At 40.1% G+C, this 18,730-nt stretch overlaps 1 protein-coding gene across 2 annotated transcripts in view; it reads right to left on the reverse strand.

Moving 5' to 3' along the window:
• Cp (ceruloplasmin) overlaps nucleotides 1–17,467 on the reverse strand; it is a 46,270-nt gene extending 28,803 nt beyond the window's left edge. For both annotated transcript variants that reach the window (XM_026406615.2, XM_026406616.2), the window contains exons 1-6: nucleotides 17,299–17,467; nucleotides 9,108–9,355; nucleotides 5,866–6,078; nucleotides 4,644–4,817; nucleotides 2,799–3,053; nucleotides 1,548–1,719 (exon numbers count right to left, since the gene is read on the reverse strand). In XM_026406615.2, the coding sequence (XP_026262400.2) occupies nucleotides 1,548–1,719; nucleotides 2,799–3,053; nucleotides 4,644–4,817; nucleotides 5,866–6,078; nucleotides 9,108–9,355; nucleotides 17,299–17,444 (1,208 nt within the window). In that variant the 5' untranslated portion in view covers nucleotides 17,445–17,467. The remainder of the gene's footprint in view (nucleotides 1–1,547; nucleotides 1,720–2,798; nucleotides 3,054–4,643; nucleotides 4,818–5,865; nucleotides 6,079–9,107; nucleotides 9,356–17,298) is intronic.
• Nucleotides 17,468–18,730: the final 1,263 nt, after the last annotated feature.

Raw genomic sequence — 18,730 nt, forward strand, 5'->3', positions numbered from 1 at the left:
CCAGACTGCAAGAGGGAGGCCAGTCAGTGGGTTGCTTTCAGTGGAAGGTGGTGTTGACTTCAGAGACATTGGCAAAGAGGAGGAGAGGATTAGACAGCTTTCAGAGATATTTAGGATACCCCAAGATAATGCTTGATGGGGGAGGAGGAAGGATTGGTGGAGGAGCAAGGGAAACAAGGATGGCACTCAGGCTTTGGACTCCAGCATGTGGACAGATGGATTCACAGGTAGTTGGCAATGTCATTCGCTGAGAGAGGAGGAAATAGTTCTATGCAGGAAACAATGAATTCAGGTTTAGATATTCGGAGTTGGACGGGCCTCCTCCAAGAGGAAGACCCTTCTGGGTTGGAGATGAAGCTGTGGGAGTCGCCACATCTGGAAGTCAGGGGAGCCTGGGACTTAAGTCTTCAGGAGCCACAGACATGAGTGGAGCCAGCAGGCCCAGGTACCAACTTGCTGTGTGATTTGTAAGATGTGTGGCAGATAGGGCTTTTCTGAGGCACTGATGCCTGAGCAGAGCCCTGGAGCAGGCGAGAAGCATAATCTCATGGCATTCTCCAACCATTGTCTCATCAAAACCACTATATCTCCTCACACACAAGAGGCTACTACTAAAAGAAGAAGAAAACAGCAAGCATTGGTGAGGATGTGGAAAAACTGGGACCCTTGTATGCATCTTTTAGGCCTATAAAATGGTGCAGCCACTGTGGGAAACATCTGGATGGATCCTCAAAAATTAAACACAGAACTACCATGCTGTCCAGAAGTCACACTCCTATGGCTACCCAAAAGAACAGAAAGCAGGAAGTGGAACAGGTATTTGCACACCAATGTTCACAGCTGCATTAGTCACAAGAGCCAAAATGTGGAAACTACCCCAATGTCCTTTAACCAATGAATAAACAAATAAAATACAGTGTACACTCACAATGGAAATATGGTTGCATCTTAAAGAGGAATGAAATTCGGATACATGCAATAACGTGGCTAGATCTTGAAAACATTACACTAAGTGAAATAAACCTGACACAAAAGGAGAAATGTGATATGATTCCACTTATATGAGTCACCTAGAAGAGACAAAGTCATAAGGATAGAAAGTGGAATAGAGTTGTCAGGGGTCATGGCAAAGATGGAATAGGGGGTTTTAATGAATACAGAGTTTCCATTTGGGATGATAAGAAAGTTCTGGGCATAGGCAGTAGTGCTGTCTATGTCTAATGTTGTACAATATTGTTGACATATTCAGAGCTGCTAAACTGTTTTCAAAAATGCAAAGAAAATTAATCCATGTCTCTAAATGCACTCAGTGTTTTCTTAGGACTTTGTTGAGCATTTCATAACATTTGAACCCATTTTTTTTTTTTTTTGGATAGACTCAAATGTCCGTTCTCAAACACAGACTCGTATAACAAGCAGCATAAATAGTAGTCTAGCTATTTGGTATCAATACTGATTAAAATTTTAATTTGCTGAATCAGTTCTTTATGATTTAAAAAAAAATTTGGATGGAGCAAGTTTTGAAATAATAATTTTTGGGGGATTACCTTTCAGGAGCTGTTAAATTTTCTTTGGTGAAGATATCTATACCGGAGGGAGCATAATTCCAGATGATTTCCTCAGCAGCAATGTAGTAGTGTCTCACGTGTTTCCCCCGGATGTTGTCTTCGGAGGAGGGCTTCCTACAGTTATGAACCTGGAAAAATGCCTGCAAACCGGCTGGGAGGACAGCAAAGAGGCTTCATTAATGGATCCAAAGTATCTCTCTCCTATTCCCCTGCAGATGCTGCTGTGAGTTTCATTTAGAATCCAAGCTTTTAAAAAGACATCTGACTTTTTATGCACATACAGCTTAGAGACAGTAAACACATGTGTTTCCAAAATGTGGTACCAGTTTATGTGGGAGGGCACTGGGGAGTTCTTTTGAGGAGGGAAAAAGGACAAATCTATAGATAAAGAAGGAAGAGGGACTCTGACTATCTCATGGGGTAAAGGCAGGAGAAGGAGGACAAGAATGAGCACAGACTATTGTTCTCACAAAATAGCTCCACACCTGCTGGGCCTCCTGAGAATCAGGCATGTTTGCTACAAGCAGTTGCGTCTGGAGTTCTGGGTAACAAGGGAACCTAGGTTATGCCTAATTTCCTTGGGAGATCAATCTCACAAATAGTTTTCAAAGATAGGGAAATTTTTATTGCCTTCTATTAAGGAGACACAGGAGGGATTTATCAAGTTAAGGAAAGGAATAGGTAGTCAAAAACAAGGAATGAAGCTGGTTACACTTGACAAGCCCCAAACCAGGCTGGTTATCAGCATAATATATGGATCTGGTTTTTCTAATATTGTATGTTTTGCAAAACTGAAAAACTGTATGCAATATTATGCTTTCAAGGCAGGACCAATTATCCTTTTCCAGGACTTATTATCTTTTCAGACCTCATTACTTTATAAACATACCAGGCTTTCAGTTTTTTTTATTACACCATGATACATATCATTATGGGATAAAACTAGGATACCAGTTCAAAGCTCAGATTATTCCAAGGACATTTTGCAGTTAGATTTTAATTCCTCATGATCACTCTGTTAGTGTAGCAACTGAGACATAATTTTTTTTTTAGTTGTAGATGGACACAATACCTACCTTTGTTTTATCTATTTATCTTTATGTGGTGCTGAGGATAAAACTCAGGGCCTCCCACGTGCTAGGCAAGTGCTCTACCACTGAGCCACACATCTCAGCCCAAGATATATAACTCTTATCAGCTGACAGCCAAGTTCAGGCAAGGGTGTCCTACCTTTCAGATGGTTTAGGTTCTGGCAGCTCAGCATCCATTCTCCAGGGTTCTGGGCCACCATAAAAGCATCAAACAGCGTAGCAGGGAAGAGATGGATTGTGTCCACACGGTAGTTCTTGTTGGTCAGTGCTTGCCCATGGAAGTAAGCCGCATGCACATCGATTTCATTACCCATACCAAAAAGGTACCATTTTACTCTGTCTTCTGCACACATGGAGAGTCCTGGCAGACTTCCAAAAGTGTATCCATTTACAGCTGCAAGTGGAGAGCAGAGTTTGTGACTGATAGTAATATGTTACCTCCACAGAAAAAGAATCAGCTCAGGATAGAAAATACCAGCTCAGGAGCAGCTGTTCCTCCCTCCCATTTCCATGTCACACATGGCTAGTTGATGGCAGAGCTCCTCCATTTTGGATCTGAATTCAGACTGAATTCACTGAAGATAAAACCTATTTGCTCTCTTAGTCATCAACTATAAACCCTGGTTGTAAGTATGGTGTGTGTTTGTAAATGAAGATGTGTTCATAGACACATGCATATATATAATACCTGCACACATACCGAAAAAAGATTGAAGGTTATTTAGTAGTCAATCGATTTTTGGTCATGTTGGTAGGGGCAGTGTGGATGATTTAAAGTTTTTTCTTTTTGCTTACCAGAATTTTTCTAATTTTCTACTATAAATTTCTTTTATAATAAGAAAACAAGAAAAGCTTTCACATTTTTTTTTTAAGATTACAAGGCAAATTTGAAAGAGATATGAAAGAGGAAAAGAAGAATGCAGGGAAGGAGAGCCAGGACCAAGGACCATGGCCCCAAAGACATAAAAGTTACAAGTTGTGTGACCTGAGACCTGTATGGGTCATTGTTCAAACTGGGTCATTTTGGAAATTTCCTAGGTAGAAATCAGTGCTGGGAGGGATCGTCAATTCACCAGATGATTGTCAATTCACCAAAACCTATACAGACTGGAAGTTTGAGCATCTTTTTCTAATATCTGTTTCTGTTAGCACATAGCATAGGCAAGATCAAAGTATGGAAAGGGGACCCTCGAGTCAGCCCTGGTTTTTTATAAGCAAAAACTGCTCCAGTTTTTATAAGCAAAATCAGCTCCAGTATTTTATAAGCAAAAACTGGAAACTAAGGACATGTATATAATTAGTTTATTTTTCTACTTTGGGAGTTGTTTTCTTTGTTTCTGAGCAAAGATTATTTTGAAGAAGCTAAACACACACACAAAAAAATCTATTCTTACTGGCCTTGTTAGTGTTAACGTATTTGATTTCTCATGCAAGTTCTGAGGGAGAGATTATCTTTCTAAATTCATTATTTTGTGTCTGAGAATTAAGAAAAAGAGTAAGTTGTAAAAAAAAGGCATTTGTAGAAGATGGAAAGTGAACTAAAATATTGGAATGATATAGAGAGGGCCCTGTTGGGGGCAAGGTAGCATTTAAAAGGATACTTTTTGGAACTAAGGATTTGAACTGTTTTCTTAATTACTGATAGGTACTATAAAAGTATAATTTTTAAGCATTTGGTTTAATAATCAATTGGCCACCTCAAATAATTTCTGGAATGAGCTTGGAGGCTGAATAAATACAAAAATGTAATGTACACATGCATTAACTATAATTTTACCCTTACTAGTTTGTGGACAGTTCATTTATCTAGCTTAGCTGGTTTAGGGTTTTAATTTTGACCTGTTTAGATGGAGTCCAGGTCACGTGTCCAGTACACTTTGTGATCAAGGCCACAGATTAGAATGCATTGCTTATGCAAGGGAATCGACCTAGCAGAATTGATTGCTCATGGAAAGCAAAGTCAAGTGGAGTGTCCTGTGCTTACAGTACATCCTGTTGCTCTCCTGGAATTCCTCATTGTCTCTGTCCACTCGGTCTGGCTCCGAGCAGTAAGCTTTAATGTTGTCTTCTAGGTACCAGCTCAGGTTTTCATCCACCACAGAAAACATCACCACAAATTCTTGATCGATGTTCTTTTCTTTCTCCTTATCTAGAGAATCTGAAGTGAAAATTTCTGCTTCAGTAGATCTAAAATTTTAGCATTTGTTTTGACTTGTGTTTTCAGGTGATTTATAGTTTTTTTTTGTTGTTTTAAGTGTAATATTCATTTTCCTAATAAGCTTCTTATCTGGACCAGTCACTTGTATTCTGTAGGCATGGAAATGGTATCCTATCTTTGGGGTTTGGTATCCTGCCTTTGGGGTCACTGGTGTATCTGCACATCCACTGGCCAACCTCCCTGTGCTTTTTGGCAAATGGGAAGGTGGGCACTCAGCATTGCCTCTCCATCTCCCGGTGCACAGAGCCACATGGTGAGACTTTGCCAGTGCCTAATGATTGTCAATTATGGAATCTGAGCTCTTGTGCTCAGGTGCCCTTTTCACCGTGTTACAAATAGATACCACCAAGGCTGTATTTACCAGCATTGCTGAGAGCCATGGCCGAGTCTGTATGGCCCCTGGCATTTTGCCAACAGTATTGATTGACAGGCGAGGCATTACTATCCGCCTGGGCTGCTACTTTTGAGTTATCGTGCTACTTTGGAGTTCTCGTGGGGATTCCCAGGGATTCCCCGGGAGTTCCCATTGGTTGGAGAAGTGTAGGAGGAGGGATTTCTGGAGGATGTATTTCGGGTGGCTGGTTCCTGGGCAAGCCCTGTGGCATTAGGGAGGAGTTGCTGGTGGAGTTAAAAAATAAAGTTTGTTCCTGCTTCAGTGGCTGGTGATTTGTGTGCCCAGCCAGACTGTGGCACAGCATAATGCAGATGATTACAGATTTGTCACCATAGATTGCCACTGGAGGGGGGCGGTCACACGTGGTTAAGTTATGCATCTCTGCAGGACACCCCTGCTGAAGATAGAGCAGACCTACCCCCAGGAGCCCTGCTTTTCAGGCTTTCCCCTTGCCCTTGCTAGGCCTTCATCTCCTCTCCTTCCCCTGTTCTAGGCTCACCCCCTCCCTCACCTCTTCAGCCTCCATGCAGGAGACTTGATGGATGTTTAAAAATAAACCGGGTCCCTGTCTTTGGCCAGTCAAGAGAAAGGTACCTTTTTTACAGACTATTAAAGGTCCGATGAGCCCCGAGGCAATGTCTTTCGGAGCATCAATGTGGGAATGGTAGATCCGCGTCACACAGTTGCTGTCACCCTCCCCAGGGCTGTGGTCCTCGGTGGCAAGCACCATGTACGTGTAGGTCTCTCCCGGAAGCACTTTGTCATCTGCTCTTTGAAGGTTGGTGGTGTTATCAGGGTAAATGGCCCCTAGGAAGAAGCATCATTGGAGTTGGAGGGAATGTGTTTGACCTTCACCACGGGTATACAAATCGGCCATTAATTCCTTCAGTAAACATTCAGCATCTCATAAATGCCCTTGGGGATACAGTGGTGTCCTATTTGAACCCTGAAAAAATTAGAAGCTAATGTCTAGGAGGTCTAGAAGCTTCACAGGAACTGTTGTTATTTTTTATATATATATATACTTGACTGAGTCTTTAAGGGGCCATAATAGATATGTAAGGAGGAATGTGACTTTTACTTTATAATTTAAAGAACAACTTTTACTTTGGGGTCACAGTATGAAGGTTTGAGCAAAATGACTACCCTCTCCTACCATTTGAAACTTGTGACACGACATCAGGTTATTGTCTGTGAAGTAACTAGGAAACTTTCCCCAAAACGTTTTACACTTAATTTTGGAACATTTTAAGCATGCAGAAGCTAAGATGAATCTCTAGGTACCTCCAAAAGTCAATGAGTCTTTAACATACCTGTCAACCCAGTGCCAGCAATGATAAACTCAAAGCTAGTCTTGTTTCATCTGTAACTCACCCACTCTTATCCCAGCAATGTTGAATTCTTTTAAAAGACATTCCAGACATCATATTTCATTTATAAATGCCCGAGTAGCTATCTCTAAATGATAAGAACTTAAATTTTGTTTAACAAAACCACAACACCATTATTACACTTTAAAAATAAATGCTCATTTCCTAACATGCTGTCTCTTTAGAAAAAAAAAAAAAAAGATGAGCCAGGCATGGTGGGGCACACCTGAAATCTCAGTGGCTTAGGAGGCTGAAGTAGACAGAGAATCGTGAGTTCAAAGCCAGCCTCAGCAATTTAGCGAGGCCCTGTCTCTAAATAAAATATAAAAAAGGGGCTTGGGATATAGATAAATCCCAGTACCAAAAAGCAAACAAATAAATAAACAACAACAACAATAACAAAAAGCCAATAATCAGAACTCATCTAAATTCTTTTCCAGACTTGGTCCTTATAATGTCAATGAACTGTAGCTTGACCTCCACTTTTGTTTATGATAATAGCTGATGTTTATTCAGCTGTTACTATGAACTCTGATTAGCCCTATTTAATAGACAAGGAAACTGAAGCACAGACCATTTAAACTTGCCAAAAACCACTTGGACACTAAGAGGCAAACCTGGGACTAACCTTGGTCTATTCATCTCAAAGCCCTTGCCTTGACCATAACAAAATACTACCTCTTTTCGTGTCATCAAGGACAAGTTGAACAGTCCTAATGCAAAATGCTCCAAAATCTGGAAATTTTTGAGGACTAACTTGAGGCGACAAGAAGAAAATTCCACACCTTGCAACTTCATTTCATGCACAAAATTATTGAAAAATGCTAAATTATCTTCAGGTTATGTGTATAAAGTATATGTGAAACATAAATGAATTTTATGTTTAGAATTGGGTCCCATCCCTAAGATATCTCATTATGTGTATGAAAAAACCCAAATTCAAAACACCCTGGCCCCAAGCATTTGGAATAAAGAGATTCTCAACCTGTGCTAAGAATCAGATCACAGGACTAAACCTCACCTGTGTTCTTCACACTCCACCCTAAAAGCTGCCAAGTGCTACATTCAAATGCTTTTCTGCTAATGGTGCTGCAGAGGTGACTCTAGGTCACCCAGCCATGGGTACTGTTTGGTTGATACTATGAGACTGCTCATGCCACCTTCACTGGGGTGGAGTACATCCAGAGTTAGGATGGCAGCCATATGTGATCCTGGGTAGGGATGTCAGAGTAAAGGCAGTCTGCACCCCCACTTCTTTCTCTTCCCTTTGGATTTCCACCTCTTCTAGGCTTTTAAAAGTTCTTTTTAAAAATTTTATTTATTTATTTATTTAAATTGTTCTTTTTAAAAAAAAAATCATTTTACTTTTTTTTGAGTTGTAGTTGGACACAATACCTTTATTTTATTTTTATGTGGTGCTGAGGATGCAACCCAGGGCCCCACACGTGCTAGTTGAGCGCTCTGCCACTGAGCCACAAACGCAGCCCTAAAATTGTTCTTTTTAGATATTCAAGACAGTAGAGTACATTTTGACGTAGTATACATACATGGAATATAACTTCCCATTCTCGTGGTTAAAGATGATGTGAAGTTACACAGGTCATGTATTCACATATGAGCATAGGAAAGTTGTGTCCGATTCATTCTACTTACTATCTTTCCTATTCCCATCCTCTCTCCCTTCCCTTCATTCCCCTTTGGGAATGGACTTCTGTTCTTCTCTCCCTGCATCTGAACATACTTATTTCAATTAGCATGATAATCTCCAGTTTCATTCATTTACTGGCAAAGACCATAATTTCATTCTTCTTATGGCTGAGTGATATTCCATTGTGTATATATACACCACATTTTCTTTACCTATTCATCTCTTGAAGAGCACCTAGGTTGGTTCCATAGCTTAGCTACTGTGAACTGAGCTGCTATTAGCATTGAAGTGACTATGTTCCTGTAGTATGATGTTTTTAAGTCCTTTGGATATACACCAAGGAGTGGGATAAGTGAGTCAAATGGTGGTTCCATTCCAGGTTTTCTGAGGAATCTCCATTCTGCTTTCCAGAGTGATTGCCCCAATTTGCAGTCCCACCAGCAATGAATGAGTGTGCCTTTTCCCCCACATCCTCTCCAACACTTATTGTTATTTGTATTCTTGATAATTGCCATTAAGGCACATGGTCAATTTCTCTCATTCTGACTGGCTGGAAGGGAATTGGGCACTGGCCGGAGGCTCAGGGACTCTCAGTATCAGAGTCTACCCGGAAATCCAGAACATTCACTTACACAACTCACACAATCAGGAGAAACATACATCCTTATGATGAACCCAAATTAACCTGCTATTAAAATAGTTCAGATCTAAATGACACAGTTACAGGTCTCATCCAGGAGGGGAGTCCACATTTTAGGAGTTTTTGTACTAAAAAACAAAGGAAAGGAAATCCCAGGTACCATGTGAGTTGAACTTACCCTCGTGCTCCTTATAGTAAGTTAATCCATGTGCATGGAAAGTGTAAGGCCTAGAGGCAAAGTTTTTTAAGTGTACATAAACTTTATCTCCAACTTCAGCTTTGATGATAGGGCCTAAAAACCCAAGCCAGGCTGGCTTTTCTACGGTTGTCTTAAAGGTTCCGTCTGTGTACTGATTATAAAGGGCCTTTTTGTATGTTCTTCCAATTCGGTCTGGGCCGTTTTGAAGATAGAAATTGAAATGCTCTCTGCAAAGAAAAAGAAGACAACTCCATCAGATGCCAGATTTTCTGGGGATAGCAAATAATGAAAGAGAAACAATATAACCACATGGCATTAAATATTTGCCCACTGTACAAAAGCAGAGGGCTGGCAGTTAATCCTGCTGCTTTAATTATGTGAGGTGTTTCACATCAGGTGACGGATGTGCCATTTGAAGGCCTCACAAAAATATGTTCCTTTAAAAACAGAGGTTTTATGAAACAGAATACAAAATTAAAGTGAAATATCAAAATTTAGCATATAACGAAGGGACTTTTCACTATGATGCTTCTCTTAGCTATAGGAAAAAAATCAACTAGAGTTTATAAGCAATCAATCTGGATATTTGAGACTTCAAAGTTTGTAAGTATATATCTAAAATTAGTGAAACTTTATTAATTCTCTCATTTTTATTTCTTTTAGCACCCTTAAATCATGGCCAGAGTTTATGCTCGCAATATGTGTGGGTTTTAAAATCACCTTTGGATTTGAATTAGCTTTGTGGGTTTTTTTTTTAAACCCTTATTACTACAGGTACCTTACCATTTAATGTTTATATTCTGATTAGTGCTGATTATTAGCTGCTTAAGTCTTTCCTAAATATATCAGCATACCAAATAGTATGGGGGGTGGGGGCGGGGAAAGAAATGGAAGTCTCAAACTTAAGCTGATTTTTACGTTATTGGCCTTAACTGAAGGTTCTGGATGGCTCCATGGGACCCATCTGTGGGCAATGCCATGTGGACATGTAAGTCTGGACTTTGAACGGCCCCTCCACAACACAGGTGTCTTCCACTTGAACAAAACCTGCTCACACTTGGGCTGATGATCTTGAGTTTGTATTTGTGTGTGTGAGTGTGCATGTGTGTGTCTTGCCTCCTTCATCTCAGTGATCCTTGACCTGTTACATTTTCCACTAATACTTGTGGGCCTGAATCACCTGACTGAGGAATAAACTTTGTCATGCATCTTCAGCTGCAAACTCATTGGAGGGAGTAAGCTTTGAATTTTTTCCTTCCCTTCTTCAACAAAAACTAGGTTTTGTCCAGGAGCTCTGGAATTTCATTGCTGCAGAATTTAAAGATCTTGTTTTCCAAAAGCCCAGGGCTCTGGCTCAATGTTTCTCAAGTTTTCTGTGCATAGACTTCAATGAGGCATTTTGGTGGAGTGCAAATTCCTGGGGCCTAGCTTCGTAGTTCTGATCCTGTGGGCCTGGGGCTCAGGCAGTTGCCCTTCTTAGCTGACATCCTGGTGGGTTCTGGAACAGGCGGGTTGTGCTAGGTTCAGGGGAAACCTGGGTAGCAGAGTTTCTGAGGTTGAGGGGAAGAGAGTAGACCAGTCCCAGTGGAGATGGGATTCCCTGATACCTTGAGACCTAGGGGTGCAAAGTTCTGTTTCCAGGCCATACCCAGGTAGTAGCCAGACCTCTGCTGGTGGCAATTGCACAGATTAGGCCTGAGTGCTGTGGTCAGGGAGCATGGGGACGTGCCGATGGTCCTGGTGGTTGAATGTGGGCAGAGATAGCAGGCATTGGTAATAATAGAGCCATCTTCTTCTGATGGCCCGGAGCTCCTGCTAGGAGCATCTCATCTCACCAGCACACCTGGAACCTCCACTTTCCTGGATTGCATAAACCCCAGGATCTCTAAAGGAGGCAGAATTGTTCCCTGAAGAAATTACTGAGATGGTTTCCGGGTCCCTCCAAACCCATCCTGGGGGGAAGACCAAGCTGGAAGCTAGAAGAATAAAGTGACATTTCTTTTTGTATGCCACTTTTCCCCTGTTTGTTTTTACCTTTGGGTTGTTTGCTGCAGTTTCCCAGTCTGTTAGAGCAAAACAGAAAACTAACTGGGGATGGTTCAGAAAGACTTCAGGATGTGGAAATACGTGGAAAAAAGAGCAGAGCACAGGTGTGGACTCTTCCCCAAACCCAGGAGGAGTTTGGACAGAAGGACAGGAGGCAGCACCGTGAGGCACCGAGAGCCCTGAGATTAGAAACAGAGGTTCATCTGCTCATTCTGCTGAGAGGGGTTGACCAGGACAATTTGGGTCAGGCACACACACATAGATGTAGCTTCAAAGTCTCCTCTCGAGTCCTGCCAGAAAAGCCCTGGGCAGACCCATCTCACAGGCTTGTCTAAATCCCAGGATAAACTTTCTTCAACATCTGGACACCATCCTATTTCTGAGATATAGTATGATGATATTTAATGGAGATTCTAATCTGTGCTCCACCACCCCCTATTGATAGCACATCCTTCATAGAACAAAGTTTAAAAATAGTCCTTCCAATCTTAAGTGTGTTTTTATATTTTCTGAATGTGACTCAAAAGCACTCAGGTATACATCACATCCCTTTTCAATAAGCTATAGTGGTCTTTGTTAAAATGCTTTCATTGTATTTTTCTGTATTAAATCATTTCTCCCAAATAGAAGGCTCATTGTCCAAGATTTGGGACTCATTTTTTTTTCTACACTGAGTTTTTGGGGGATGTTTATGAGAAAATTACTTTTAAAATTGATCTGAAGCCATAATAGAGCCAGAGTTTTTAGTATTTGGTTTTCTTTTTATACATTGCAGTATGCAAACTGTTTTTCCCATCTTGCCTTTTGATTGGGAAAGTCCCCCTTCACAAATTGGGAAATATTTCACCTTGTGTGGTACTTTTGGGGAGGGTCTATTTGCTTATGATCTATCTCCAAAAGTGGTCATTAGGGGATGTCTATTTAATTTCGAGAGCACAGCTTGGGGACAAAGGGTCAGTTACTGGAAGTTGGCAGGAAGTTTGCCATCCAATGTTCAGACACAAGAATTCATTATAGTTACTCCTTGAACCAAACAAATAATTCACATTTAATTGTGATTCTTCCTGTTGACAGGGGCCAAATTCTCCTTTAGACTCACTACAGTGGATATGCTTCCCTCCTAGTTATCACATTTCCTAGTTTTAAGCCAACTGTATAAGTAGACTCAGACCCAGAAGAGAGTTTTAGTGGCAGGGGATTTGTGTGTGTGTGTGTGTGTGTGTGTGTGTGTGTCTTTAGTTAGATAATAATCATGCTCTTCTTCTCATGAATCAGAATTCACTTGAGTGATATTGATTTACGATTAGACATTGTTGCTAAAACTTGGGTGCTACAGGTAAAAGCTTTTGGATTTTGGATTTCATTATTTGAGACCTGATATGTTAAATTTTTATTGCTCCATAACGTCACCCAGCAGTATGGAGTAACGCCTGTTCGTAACCTCCCAGTTCTGAGGCAGAGTCTGGCACCCCATGGCTGTCTTCTCTGTTCAGGGCACCCCAAGGCTGAAATCGAGGGCTTGTCTGACTGAGTAGTTGTCCAAGCCCTTGTGGAAAAACCCACTTTCTAAATTACAAAGGTTGCTGACAGTTGGGGTTGGCTTGTGGCTGTCAGCTGGGGCCTCTCTCAGTTCCTGAAGGCCACCCCTCCCGTATGCCTCTCAAGTGCCCCTTCCACCTCAGTGAGCAGCAGTGTGTGGAATCCCTCAGTCTCTGATCTCTCCACTTTCTCTTCTCCACTTTCTCTTCAGTTCTAGGAGGACTCGCCTTCTAGATGAGGCCGCCCTGGCAGCCTCCCTGAGGTTGGCTGCCACAGAAATCCTGTGGGTAGGGGGCAGCTCATCCTCCTCACCGGTTCTGGAGATTTAGTGTGGAAGATCCTTGGGAGGCCATTTTAGAAACTCTGGCTACCACAGACAGGAATCCTAAGGAAAACAGGAAGTCGGCAGAGACTCAACAAGTTCCCCTGAGTTGTAGGTCCTGACTGGCCTTGCTTCCCCAGCACAGCGTGAACACAGCACCTAATGGCCAACCTTGCTTTGGCTCCATTCATGGGGCCAGTGGAAACTGTGGTAATAGGTTGTTAGCTTGAAAAGTACGAAATGTTATAATTTAATTATCTCCTTCACATAGGCTGTCTTGTCTGAAGTGTCTGCAGCACACTAGCTGTGACTATTTGGGCACTTGGCAACCTCAGAGAATGAGTCATTGTAAGTGAAACTTTCAGAAAATTTTAGCCAAAAATTGTAGCTAAAAATTGTACCTTCTTAAGTATCATTTTTAAAAACTTTACATTATTTTTGAAAAGGCATTAACATAATTGGGAGGCCATTAGGCAGAGATGGCTCCAGTTCCTTGGGTTCCTACAAGCAAACCAAAAATCAATTTAATGTAAACAATACTATAAAACTTAAGTCTACTGGCCTCAGCAACTTAGCAAGGCCCTAAGCAACTCAGTGAGACTCTGTCTCTAAATAAAATATAAGAAAGGGCTGGGGATGTGGCTCAGTGGTTGAGTGTTCCTGGGTTCAATTCTTGGTACCAAAAAATTAAAATTAAAACTTAAGTCTAACCAACCAGAAACTGCCAACTAACCTCTAAGTAGGACCCTTTCTCTTCAGTTCATCAAACAATTCTCTTAATTTGACTTCCAAAAACACCTCATAAAAGTATCCTTTCCTGCACCTCATGCCCCAGTAAACTGTTTGGCCATATGATGTGGCCATATTCATGAATGCTGAATGCTCAGATAAGCTTGAAAACGTTTTAATGTGTTTATCTTTTAATAGGAATAAAATAAATTCCTTCACTTCAAGTATTCTCTCTAAAAAATATTTTGGTTGCTTCCCTGTTTTCTTAAACAAGGGTTCTACTGGGGTAGGTCACCTTTTTTTACTGATAATCATAGTAAATATGAATACTGTTGAACACTTTTGTATCCTAATCACTCAACATTATTATAATAATTATAATTACACCATGGAGGGGATATAGTTTTAGTTTGTTGTCTGTTTCTTTGTTCAGATTTTGAGCTATTATTTTTCTTAGTCTGCTTATATTGACATCTTTACCATATCATTGGCTTTTCAAACTGACAATGACCAAAAAACTAGATATCAAAGTTTGTAAAAACCATATGTTGAAAAAGTCACCAAGCCTGAGTTGGAGCCTACAAAGTCAAGCTTAAAAAGGTTTTGTGGTGGCTGATCTTGAGCTTAAAGAATTTTTTGCTTAATTCCAGCTTCCTAGAGGTCACCAGAAAACAAAAATAACCTGAAGACAGCAGTATTATCATTTTTCACTATTATAGAGTCAGCTAATTTAATAAATATTGAATTAACACCTACTATGGAACCAGAACACACTCTTACATTTACTAATTGTTTATATGTCTTTATTCTTATTTAAATATTAGTAATTTAGAATCAGAAACTACAACTTATAGGTTTTTTTTAAGGGACAAATAAGGAAGGCCTGACCCAAGAAAATGGGAGCATGGACTACAATACAAGGAAATCCCTTTCAACTGTCCCCTATTAGAAGTAAATAACACTGGCTTTCATCCCGAGAGGTAAACTCTATTTTCCTGACCAGTCAAGCAAAACAAAGACAATCCATACATTTTTCTCTTTAAATATCCACTTGTTTTGAACTTTACTGATCCATGTATAACCAACTCCTATGCTGACCTTTCCTATCATATCCATTGCCTGGTTTATTCTACAGCATGAATATGTCCCTCCAGGGTGCAAGGGAAAGTTACAACATAGCTTCTAATTTCTCCCACTTCCTATATACCTTTCATTCATTTATTTGTAATATATTCACAAATAATTTATTCAGTGACTCCAATGTTTTAGGTACCCATGACCATAGCAGAGAGAGTTCCTGCTGTCTCCACGTACATTCAAGGTCAACATAACACTGAAACCCAGATCTCAACCCAACGCACGTTTTGCGTTCTCTCCCCTTCTGCTTCACCTGTTTCCCCTTCTTTTTGGCCATCCCATGAGAAGGAAAGCCACTTTTGTCTGGTGATACCAGCTCATCTTTCACTGACTGGGCTGGATGAGCTATGACTCTGGGACAATAAAGGCAGCATGAGGTCACTGCTACACTCATCTACACAAGACGTTTAACATGCAACTGGCAAAATGCTGATGCGCTGATCCTTGTTCAGATGTATGAGAGAAACAAAGTCAGGTGGTGTGGCCAGTCTCTTCAAGAGTTCACACAACCCTAGGCTGTTGTTGAAGCCACAGGAGGTTATGGAACATTGATAAAAAGAGGATTGAACTTATCTGGAAGATGGATCACTTTCCTTTTCAAGCATCCTTAAGTGTGCCCATCAAAGAATAACAGGATAAACAAGACTTATGCATTTCATAGCCTCCCAGGGACAGGCCATGAGAGTATTTAAAAACAAAAGAACCAACCCCCACCCACCCAAATCCTTACCAACTTCTTTCACTCTCCTGTTTCCCAATTTTGGAATTAAAGACTTCTTTATTGGAGCATGGCCAGAGCCTAACCTTGCCCTTAGTTTATGCCTGATGAACTGATCTGATTTTTGTTCATGAACCATGGCGGGGGTGAGTGAACCATGGAGTAGGACAGTACTTCTGTCCATTTAATTTATGTCTTTATTTATTTAGGTACTGGGGATCAAACCCAGGGCTTTGCTCACACCAGGCCAGTGCTCCACCACTGAGTGATACCTCTTTTCCTTGGAAATAAAAACCACATGTAATTTCATTATTTTATTCAGGAAAATACTGAATCCATATAAAGTAATATTTCTAGTTAAGCTGTAAAAATATACTCCTAAGAAAAGAATACTATCTCAAAACAGATTAAAAAAACAAACAAACTAATAATTGTAAGATGTACTAGTTGTCTTTTTTACTGTGATCTTAAGGTCAGAAAATTTCCTAATCACATAGTACTGAATTAATAAAGTAGCAATTGGATGTTATTCTTAGATTTGCATTTATTTTTTTACTGTGAACAATTTCAACCATATATGCAATTAATCAGAATAGAATATACCCATCATTAAGAGTCAAGTTAACAAAATTTAGCATAATTATTTAGCTATTTTGTAAAGGTACATCTTAGCAGCTGCTGGTTATTGGACTCATTGTATTTTATCACCATTGAAATACATTTGTTAATGTAGTGAATGTCGTTTTTTAAATGACAAATTTCCATTTGATGGTAAATGTTTAATTAACATTATTAAAATAGATGAACTCAATAGAGATAAACTTCCATATAAAATACTTCAAGGAGAACTCTACTTTCTTATTTTCTATATAGTGAATATTGTTTAAAATAAAGGGGCTTTCGAATGAGACAGGAAAACATTGAGTATCATATATGTTTTTGTATGTGTACACCATGCCGAGCTCTCCACCAAGAGCTGGACATGTGTCCTGAGAAGTAGGTTTTTATCCCTTTTTGCAGATATGGACTCCGATTACCCCCATTCATTCACTGTGCTGAATTACCCAACCAGTATTAGGTAGAATCATATTTGTTAAAACTGTATTTTATTTCTGTAAATGATGTTCTGAAGGATTAAAAAATGTGGCATCTTTACTATTGATAATCAGTAAATGGTGTTATAAACTTTTTTTTCCATTTAGAGTTTTTTTTGTTGTTGTTGTTAAAGGGTTTTCATTCTTTTTCAATTGGTTCATTTTATTGGTTGTTAGTTATCTGTGCATGCACATAATATAACATCATAATGTGGTCAATTTCCATCCCCAGTACTCCCCTTTCTCTCCTCTCCTGCCTCCCCCATGAACATAGCATTTTATGCAGACGTTATTTAAAGAATTTCATATCAACAGACAAAAAGAGAGAATGCTGATGGGAGGTGTATAAACCAGAGGAGTCAATAAATAGGAGGCCGTCAAGTTCACCAGGACCTGGAGAGGCAGCAGGGCAGTTCTCCCGATGTAAAACAGCCAGAGATGGAGAGGAGACCGATTAAAATCTCTCCAGTTTCAAGTCCACATTTTGCAGTGGACACATTAAAGAAATATTACCTCTTAATGGCTTATTTTTTAAAATTGCTAAGTTACAATTTTGGCCCATAAGCAATAAAAACAGTGACTTACGTGTCAACCGAAACAAGTTTCTTTTCCCCACGGTCGGAGTTATAGTTCCAAGTTGTTTCAATAATTCCAAGGTAATAGTTCTTATCTTTTGTCCAGGCTGGGGAACTACAGAAAAACAGAAAAACACCAAGCACCAAAAGCTTCATTTTGTCGCCCTGTTGGAACCTGAGAAGCAATCAAATGAATCAGAAGCAGGCTATTTTATAAATAAGGCTTTCTTCCTTTATTTGCTTGATTGACACAATTTGATGTTGCACAAGAGTAAATTGTTTTGTTAAAGCAAATAACATTTTCCAATTCAGTTTGGTTCTCGTAAATCCAGCGGGGGGGGAAAAAAAGGTCTCAGTTGCCAAGCTTCTCTATCTACAAATAAAAAGTCAACGGTTATTGTCGGGAGTATGCATAACTCTGTCTTCTTCCATTCATCCTGTAAATTCCAGGAGGCCAGAGAACATCTTTAAATGCTCTCTTTGTTCCTCCAACAATATGCCAGGGTACAGTGCCCTGCAGACGGCGAGCTCTTAATAAACCAGGAGAAAGATTATGTAAAAGAGTCAAAACATGCAGCACTTAACTATTTCTGAAACTCCAGGCTGCTAACTCCCATAAAAACTTTGTTGTAACTTTAAAGATATGAAAATGATGTTCAATATGCCCCATTTTAGTAGCCAGCAAGAAGAATTTTGTTTTGTAGAATTTACAATCTCTGTAAGCTCTGGACACTTTTGCATAGAAAATGTGCCTGGTTATTCTGTAATGCTACATGAAAATTATCCGCAGAGCAAAGCAGGGATGGATAATTTTGTTTGAATCAAAGAAAGCAGCTATAAGACAGGTGCCATGTTACATGCCTAAAGTCTCAGCTTTTTGGGTGGAGACTGAGGCGGGAAGATTACTTGAGCCCAGGAGTTTAAGAACAGCCTGGAAATCTAGTGAGACCCAGGGGAGAGGGAGGGAGGGAGGGAGGGAGGAAGGAAGGAAGGAAGGAAGGAAGGAAGGAAGGAATCTGCCATAGATAAACCTGCCTTCAAAGTCAAAGAATCATCTTAGTAGGTAGTCATAACCTAGCTTATTGGCCTGAGATTTCTCTCCTTCAAGTGGAAATGAATTTTAGGCTAGAAGACTTTTCTTGGAACCTTGTTTTCACTCATGAAGCATGATCTAAATGTATAAATGTGGCTTTTTTAGATTGAAGAAAATCTTGATAGCAGTAGACATTGCGTGCTAGTCTAACTTTTTTTTTTTTTCCTCTAGGACACCTTAAAGCATTACAGAGTATTTACCAAAGGCCGTTGATTGAAATAAGCTGGCATGGTAGGAAATAGCTGGTATTTGAACAGTCTGTCCAATGCTAATGAATGAGCCCTACTGTGCGCCTGGCTTCTACCTAAGCACAGAGGATACAGCAGGAAATAAAACACTCCCCCCTGCA

Source organism: Urocitellus parryii, chromosome 2, assembly GCF_045843805.1.
Source record: "Urocitellus parryii isolate mUroPar1 chromosome 2, mUroPar1.hap1, whole genome shotgun sequence".
Lineage (NCBI taxonomy): Eukaryota > Metazoa > Chordata > Mammalia > Rodentia > Sciuridae > Urocitellus > Urocitellus parryii.